General features: G+C 32.9%; 1 protein-coding gene across 1 annotated transcript; it reads right to left on the minus strand.

Moving 5' to 3' along the window:
- Positions 1-7698: 7698 nt before the first annotated feature.
- On the minus strand, positions 7699-9047 carry LOC114305321 (uncharacterized). Its single transcript, XM_082876249.1, has 3 exons — positions 8843-9047; positions 8089-8744; positions 7699-8046 (listed from the first exon to the last, which is right to left on the minus strand). Exons 1-3 carry the CDS (start codon positions 9045-9047, stop codon positions 7699-7701), a joined length of 1209 nt encoding a protein of 402 aa, XP_082732375.1.
- Between the last annotated feature and the right edge of the window lie 527 nt (positions 9048-9574).

Raw genomic sequence — 9574 nt, forward strand, 5'->3', positions numbered from 1 at the left:
AGAATATTCTAAATTTTTTTTTAGAGTGTTATATTAGAGTGTGATAGTTTGAAATTACGTTTATCAAGTTTTTAAACTCCTTTTGAAATATTTGAAAAATCACATACCATTTTGTAATGTTTGAAGGATTTTATATTTCAAGTTATTTTTGTATTCATTTTAAAATGTTTGAAAAATCTCACATTTCAAATAAAAAAGATTCTCATATAAAAGTTCATCTCAAATTTGATTTTCATATATTATGTATCTTACCCTTCTAGTGCCAAAAAAAAAAGAAAAAGAAAATAAAAGAAAAAGAAAAAGAAGAAAGAATCATAATAAAAATAAGGGTATAACCGTAAACCCAAATTCTAAATAATATATTGAATCCACTTTTCTAAAATAAATGAGACTAATTGATCTATAAGAAAAATTCTTTGAACTAAACGAATTATCTTTCTTTAAGATGAGATTTATAGATAAATTTTTCTTTTAAAAAAACAAAAACACTTCTAAATAAAACTTATCAAACACATTATTAAAAATAATAAAAAAAGTAACAAAATTTAAAAAAAAAAAAAAACAAGTTTTTACTTATATACATATTTTACTGTTAGTTATAACCCATTATTATGCTAATTATGAGATTATTTAGTTAGGGAAACTTGTTAATATTGGGAAGGTAAGAAAAAGTGTATTGAATTTAATAATAAATGTCTCAAGATTGCTTATCTGCGTATCCATTTTTTTCACCTCAAAAGAAAAAAAATAAAAATAAAAGTATTGGGATTGATATATCTTTTGTCCTTTTCTTATACTATAGGGGTACTTGTTAACAAAATCATTTTAGTTATAATTAAAAGGTTTTTAGTTATACTTTATATGGTAATTGATTATGATTCAATTTTTTTTAAGTCATGACCCTAGAAAAGATTCAGTTATAACATTTATGATAATTAATCTCACAAATATCATAACTTTTATATAATACACACCTAATATAACCTGTATGTCAGGAATTATGTAAAAAAAATTATATTAAAAAACATAAAAGATATAGGAAAAAGATTGAGGCCTCCAATTTGAGGCCTCAAATGTGGCTCAAATTTTTATTTATTTATTTTTTCTTTGAAACTGTGTTGGTTTGGTTGTTTTTATTATTTTTATTTATTTATTTGTTGGATTGTGTTAGTTTGGTTGTTTTTATTTATTTATTTGTTTGTTAGGCTGTTGTAATTTTTTTTTTAAGGATGGCTATGTGTAGGGGTGAGTTTAGAGTTTAGGATTTTAGGTTTAGGTTTTTATTTCTTCCTAATCTTTCTGATTTGAAATAAAAATATAGTAAGAACTCGTACAAAACTACATAGAATTAACAAATTTTAGCCAGCAATCTAACTGATTAGTCAATTTTATCACCTAATCAATTTAACCCAACTCACTCATCTTATCAAACCACATAAACTAAATTGTTGTTGATTTTTTTTTTTTCCCTATTTATTGGGCTATGTTGGTTTTTTTTAAAAATTTAATTTAATTTAATTTTATTTGTTGGGCTATGTTGGTTTAATTTTTTTGGGGAACTGACCCAAAGGTCCAAGCCCAATATATCATACCCCATTTAGGCCAAAAACAAATTTAATACTCCATTAAGTTCTCAAATTATCAATAAGACGAAAATACCCACAATATATCTTCCAATTTACACGCGCGCAACCATCACCCACGATCATCTCAGTCTGATCAGTACACTGTCACATCTCCGCCGCTCGAAATCGAATTCTCAGTCCTCCATCTCTCCTCCGTTCGACTCCATTCCCTCTGAAACCCTACCCTAACCACAAAACGAAACCGTTCATCTTCATCACCCACGATCATCTCAGTCTGATCAGTACACTGTTACATCTCCGCCGCTTGAAATCGCATTCTCAATCCTCCATCTCTCCTCCGTTCGACTCCATTCCCTTTAAAACCTTACCCTAACCACAAAACGAAACCGTTCATCTTCAAACACAACACCAAGCTATTCATATTCTTCAATCGGTGACTCTCAACAACACGAAGAACCATCACCACTCTAAAGAAATTTCATAGTTCCTGACTTCCGATTCACAGAAATGGGGAAAAAAAAGTAACATCTCTCTTCATCTACTCATTATTTTTCATTCAAATTTATACATTATTCTTTCATATTTCGTATATACACATTTTACATACTTCAAAATGTATAAATCCTCTTTTATATATAATCCCCTGTTTTAAAACATTCTAGTCCCTTGTTTTTCAACATTCTAATCCACTATTTTTACACATAAATCCCTATTTTTACACATTCAACACCTTATTCTTATTCTTGTTGTTCAATATTGGCTTTTCTTATTGTTATTGTTGAATACTTAATCTTCTCGTTGTTATTGTTGCTGTTTACAAAATACAATGGGTTGTTCTTATTGTTGATACTGTTTATAAAACTGCAACATCATACAGTTTCATTTCATCACTCTACAAGTAACATATCTAAATTTATTCAAACTGCAATGAAACTGCAAAATTACACAGTTTAATCACTACTCAAAACAAATAGGTAACTTATTATAAAGTACAAATCAAACTGTCAAATTATACAGTTTCGTAACTGTTACCAACAAATACATATAACTTCATATTAAACTGCATATAAAACTTCAAAATTATACAGTTTTGTCACTATATTACTCATACCCTGCTGTCGTTTTCATTTTTTCAAAAATAACTGTTAGAAGATATTGGAAGAAACAAACCCATATGCCCAAAAATCCAATCAGGGATTTAAGTATCTCCCCTTTTGAAAGTTCTTCTCCTGTATCCACTGAAATGCCACCAACATCTCCCCCTCCACAAAAAACACAACCACCACAACCAAAAACAACCAAACACCACAGACCCCACCAAAAAACCCACAAAACAACCACACTACCTACAAGAAAAAGCCGAAGAACTACACCACAGACCCCACCCACACAACAAACACCAACCACACCTCCAACCACAACAAAAACAAACAAAAGAAAGCCAACAAAAAAACAAGAAGCTCCTCCAACCAAAAAAAGAAAGCTCCAAGAAAGCCAATCAACTCCCAAAACAAAAACCAAGGCATCAAAAGGGAAAAAAGCAGCAGTCCCTGCAAAGAGAGTCCAACAATTTAATTACCGTTTCAACATTGGAACAGTAATCAAATTGTTGAAGGGGGTCAAATTCACAAAAGCCCAACAGATAGAGTTGAAAAAAATCCCCTTTTGGCCCATTATAAATGATCTCTCCTCAACACAACTGAAGGCCTCTTGGTGCAGATGCTACAATTCCATTATAGCAGAAATGACAACACTCTACAACAAAAGAAAAAGAGCATTTATACTTGGCAAAAAGGAAATGAAACTCAGAAAACAGTGATGTCAAGCTCATTTTTGATATCGACTATGGAGAAGACAACATCACCACCAAATCCTATGCAAGACCAAAGGATTTTGAGCTTCCATTTTACAAACGAAGAAGCAAATCAGTAAAGAGATTGGATGGCAAGTTTTTGACCAAAATGTTTCAACAAACAAAAAAAGGAAAATCAACCAATGATCATCAAGATCTTGCAAGGGTCATCACCCTTTACTTGTGCTTAAAACTTCTCATGCCTACAACAGGCCATACACTCAGTTGGAGTTTCCTCAACTATGTTGACAATCTCAACAACATCAAGAAGTACAATTGGGTTGAGGCAATAAAAGACACACTGATGAATTCAATGGCAAATGCAAACAACAACCCAAGGCATGTCACTGGATGCGTCATGTTACTCTTGGTAAACACATGACTCAACTACTTTATACAAAAATATCAGACATCCACATATTTCTAACTATCTAACATATTTCAATTTTTTTTACAGTACTGGTACTGTGAGTACAGTAAACTCCTCCAACCATCCAACAAAGAAGGCTTCCCAAGGTTTATAAAATGGAACCTTGGCAAAATGTACTCCAAGTGGAAACACATCAGCCTTGCTCACTTTGAAAAGTTATTCAAACTCTTCTATACTATCATAGCACAAATCTATTCAACACTCCTTTCACAGTCATTATAGTAAAAATCATGTTATGAAACTGTCAAATTCTTCAGTTTCAAACAACATATATTCAACACTTGACTCATATTATTCACAGTACAAATCATATTATGAAACTGTAAAAGTTTGCAGTTTCAAAGCACACTTATTTAACATCACTCATGTTATGAAACTGCAAAAGTTTACAATTTAAACGCACAAATCTATTTCACATCACTCATATTATGAAACTGTAAAATTTTTCAGTTTCAAGAAACATATTTCGACACTTAACCCACATTACTCACAGTACAACTCATCTTATGATTACTGATATATGCCACATTGTTCCAATGCAGGTTAACCAAAGTGCTTTAATCCCAACTGAACAAGAAATACAGTTATTGCATATCAACCAAAGCACATCAATAGACTCTTCAGTATAAAAACATGACCACAAAAAGGACAATAAGCAAAAAAAAAAAAAAAAACAAAAGCAACAAAAAAAAAGACTTCTAGATAGTGATGAGGATGACTTTCTCGAAGAAGAACATCAATCAGAATCAGAATCAGAACAAGAAGAACAACAACAAAAAAAGAAAAGAAAGCAAAAACCACAAGAAGAACCAGAAAGTGATGAACAAGAAAAAGAGAGTGGTGATGAAAAAAAACAAGTGACTGATGAAGAAGAAGCTGTGAAGAAGAAATTTAAGAAAAAGAAGAAGAAGAAGAAGAAGAAGAACCTGATGAACAACAAGATAATGATGAAGCAGAAGAAAGACAAGAAGCAAAAGGTGATCAACAAGAAGACACTGATGAAGAATAAGACCAACAACAAGAACAAGAAGAACAACAAACAAACCAACAATAAGAAGTCAATGAACAAGAACTGACAAACCAACAAGAAGAACTCCAAGAGAAATCTGACATATTTTATGCACAAGGTAAACTATTGTCTAATACTAAAGCAAACTGCAAAATTTAATTAAACTAACCAAAACACAATTCAACATTTTTATAGGTCATGACCAAGCACAAACACCAACCAAAGAGGACAACAAGGACAAGCTCATATCAGCCATGAGAGTACAAATGCAAGATATGGAACAAAAATTCATGGCTGAATTGCGCAAAAAAGAAGATCAATTGAAGGAAATGTCCACTAAAAAAATGGGCAGTCCCTAACAAAGATCAATGGTCAAGAGAATCAAACAAAAGTTAAGAAAACAAGCACATGACCCAGATTTTGAATACCAACCAATGACAAAAGCCAAAGAAGATACAAGGAATAAGACACAAACTGCTGTTAATTTACCCAAACCAACAGAGGGTACCGATGAAGAAAAAGAGAAGAAGAATGAAAAGAAAAAAAGAAGAAATCAAAATAGAGACAGAACCTCCTACTGAATCCGAGCAAAAAGAGGGTGCTCATGAAGCAAAACAACAACAGAAAGAAAAGATGCAAGAAGATATTGGCCAACAAAAAGCAATTGCTGCTGAAACTAACCCAAAAGAGGATGCCAATCAAGAGAAGACACAACTTCAAGTATTGGAAAGTGATTATGATTTCAAGGAAGAATCAATCCAAAACAAGCCATTCGCCATTTCATGCCGCAAAACAAACAAGGTTTGGCATAGCCTATCCAAAAAAGACCAAGACCAAATTCAACTCATCAATAACACATAATCAAGTGCTTGTGTCTGGTCTGGCAACGAAGATGAAAATTGCGTATGCTTTTCAGATATATGCAGATTGACCAACATGGAACCCTTATATGGGAATGTAGGTCTCCAACTGCACAATTTTATAGTTTCTGTTCATATTCAATAACCTATTCCACAAACCTAACACATTCTCATATATAACATGTTTCAGGTCATTGATGCATTCTCAGAAAAGAAATTGGCACTCCAACCAACCATTAAAGAATTTGAGAAGAATGATCTAGCCTTTGCAAGAAATCCATAAGCGGGAAGATCTTACGTTTTCTCAACACTCATCAATGTAAGCAAAGCTTAACATACATTTCAATATTATTCAAACTGCAAAATTTTCTACTTTCTTAACATGTCTTACTACATAGTTTTATAACATATTTCAAACATATATATAACTTACAGACTCCACTACAAAACCAAGATCAAGCATTGAGAGAAAAAATGATGAACAACCATTTTCCAGAAGCAATGAAAAACAGATATATCCATTTCCCAATCAACCATGAAAGCCATTGGACAATTGTGGTCTTTGACAATGCTGATGGGATATGGAGACACTATGACTCTTTGAAACCAACAAAAGATTGCCACAACAAGCATTTTGAAATTACAAAGGAAATTGTAAGTTAAATAAAATTTCCTACTTAGTTTCATTCCTTTAAAAACATCTCAACTCATCACTATAACTAACAAAAACACCCACTAACTATTTTGTAGCAACAACATCAACTGAGATGGAATAAAGCATTACTCAGCAATCAAGGAAACATGTTATCATCTCAAGAGTGCAAGACAGTAATTGCATCAATTGAGGAATACTCACAACAAACCTCACACTCGTAAGATATAAAATCAATAAACTAATCTTCCAATATGCTAAATTTTACAATTTTACCTAACTAATTAACTTCATCTAAAACTTTGCAGGAATGATTGTGCAATCGCCGTCTGCAATGTTATCAACCAATATATCAACTGGCAACCTGTGCAGAAATCACTTTGACCAACTGAGTGGGTCAAATTTCGAGGAGAAATCATCAGTCAATTCCTCAATGATGAGAACCGATCTTGGAAGCTCGAGCACTACTAAATGTTGACAAAACATACCAAACCATAGAAACAATGAACAAACTTCTTGACAATACAAATATTCAAGTGAACATATCTTTGTACTTTTTTTTTTTTAACATGTGACAAGTACTTTATATACTTTTGGAAATGATCTTCTTCTGGTTATTATGATGAAAATGATTGTTGTCATTGATGTTGTTATTGCTTTTCTTCTTGTTATTATTATTGTGGTTGCTCTTCTGATTGTTTGTGTACTTGTTTGTGGTTGCATATATTTTCATACAGTAAAGCTTGTTTCTAATAATTCTTCAAACTGCAAAATTATGCAGTTTCATCAGGTTGTTTCTAATAATTCTTAAAATTGTAAAATTATGCAGTTTTATCAGGTTGGTTCTAATAATTCTTAAAACTGCAACATTATACAGTTTCATTTCTCAAACAAAAATTATGCTACACAATTATGCATCCAATTTCATGACTCAACAAATAGATGAACTACATTTCAAATTTGAAAATAAAACTGTAAAATTTTACAGTTTTCTCACTATGAAATATGAAATAAATGAATCTTGTAGTAAAACTGCATTTCAGTATTATACAGTTTCAATAAGAAATTTTCAACAACCTTCTTAGCATTCCATAAAAATAAAACCAACCAAACCCACAAAAAAGTAAAAATAAAAATAAAAAACAAAACAAGACTGTTACAAAACAACTTCAATAACTAAAAAACACATCAAAAAATAAAAAACAATTCAACCAACTTTATTCATTACTTCCATAATACCAAGTATCACATTTTTTATTATCATAATTCCTCAAATTCAAATACAAATCCAAAAGAATAGACTGTGTCCTCAAATAGCAGCCTTGTACGTCTTCTTATTGTGATTCTCATATTTCAAGCACCTCCCACACTTGATTTGCTTCACATTCTCACCCCTAGAAGGTATCCTCTTCTTCTTGTTCCGCCCGGGCTGTTTCTTCGTTATAGGAGGTTTGATAATCGAACTACCGACACCATCAAAGTCAAATCTCTCACTTGAAGGCACTGGATAAACATATTCCTTGTATGACTCCCTAAAACAATCTACATGAAAAAAGGGATCAATGAAATCATACACATCTCTACCACTACTACACAAAGCATGCACGGCATGACAACAAGGAAAACAATTCAATTGCCATTCATGGCAAGAACAAGTCTGTCTACCAATATCAACATAAAAAGAAATAGAAGAATGAACCTCAAGCACAGTATCACTAGCAACAATCACATCCCAAGACTTAGCTAGTTCCAAAGAGTCCCCCAACTTCTTTTCCATAACTGGACACAATTTCGTAGTCCATCTTTTAGATTCAGCTCTTCTATTCAACAATTGAGTCATGATTTGAACCCTAATCATATCAACCATACAAGTAATAGGCAACTCACGGGCCCCACCAATCCAATTATTGTAAGACTCGGCAGCATTAGATGACATCTCACCATATCGTTTCCCTCTAAAAAATGCATTCGCCCACTTATCATTTTGCAAACCATCCAACATACTATCAACTCTACCATTCCCAGCAATGCGCCCCAATTTCTCCATATAATGTTGGAAAGAAGCAACCGTTGGCGCATAAGCACATTTAACTAATATTTTCATCAAACTCAGCTTATAGTTAGTACGAAGTCTCACTAATTTGTCAATCAAATTTCTCTTCAAATGATTCAAGCAATATGCATGATGTGCATTGGGAAAAACCACTGAAAGAGCATCTAGCAATCCATGTTGACGGTCCGACACAAAGGTCAATCCCCGGCCTGAACCAACACCCTTTAACAACTGACTTAAGAACCACATCCAATTATCTTGATTTTCAGCATCAACAATCGCAAAAGCCAAAGGAAACAGACCTGCAAACAAAATAACATGAAACTGCAAAAATTAATAGACTCACAATACAATAACACACTGACAAACCAAACCTTACTAACTGCAAATAAATACATACCTTGATTACCATCCTTTGATGTTGCTGTAAGCAAATGCCCCTTGTAACGCCCCTTCAAGAATGTAACATCAACAAATAACAACGGATGACAAAATTGAAAGCCATACAAATATCCATGAAATGCCACAAACAACCTCCGAAAACACCCACTACTTTCGTCAACATCTAATTCAAACACACTTCCCAGATTCGTTCTCATAGCCATCTCAAGGTACCATCAAAGTTGGTCAAAAGAAGTTGCAAAATCACCAAACAACCCACCTCTTGCCTTATCAACTCCTAACCATGCAACCCGATAAGAAACATCTATACCATATTGCTTCTTTAACTTCTTTTTAACTTCAATAGGACGATTCAACGGATTATCACTAATATCATTTTGCACAATATCAGACACAAATCTAGAACCAACCATCTTGCTACAAGATCTACGAGCAACAACCCCACAAGTATGCACATTATCCAACTTCATTATAAAAAAAATACCGGGATTCATCAACACCCTTCTATGCACAAACCATTTACAACCCGCAAACGACTTCATCATACATTCAACAGTTACTCTTGTTGCATCGTTCTTCAAATAATTCACTGCAAAACCACACTCAACTGCATACTTAGCCAATGCAATGCGGAACGCCGGCACTCCACCTTCAAATTCTTGACCAACATTATGTATATCCCCTTCCAACTAGTAAACGACAAAACTCTCTCTGGTTCTGGATAAAAACT

The sequence above is a fragment of the Camellia sinensis genome, chromosome 6 (genome assembly GCF_055761805.1).
Source record: "Camellia sinensis isolate YWXY chromosome 6, ASM5576180v1, whole genome shotgun sequence".
Classification (NCBI taxonomy): domain Eukaryota; kingdom Viridiplantae; phylum Streptophyta; class Magnoliopsida; order Ericales; family Theaceae; genus Camellia; species Camellia sinensis.

What these genes read in the sequence shown, in the direction of transcription:
- LOC114305321 (XM_082876249.1), bottom strand. Translation starts at nt 9,047, where the DNA reads ATGGCTATGAGAACGAATCTGGGAAGTGTGTTTGAATTAGATGTTGAC. An exon ending in ATCAAAGGATGGTAATCAAG is followed by an intron (nt 8,745 to 8,842) that starts GTATGTATTTAT and finishes TTTTGTTTGCAG; the next exon opens with GTCTGTTTCCTTTGGCTTTT. An exon ending in CTAGTGATACTGTGCTTGAG is followed by an intron (nt 8,047 to 8,088) that starts GTTCATTCTTCT and finishes ATTGGTAGACAG; the next exon opens with ACTTGTTCTTGCCATGAATG.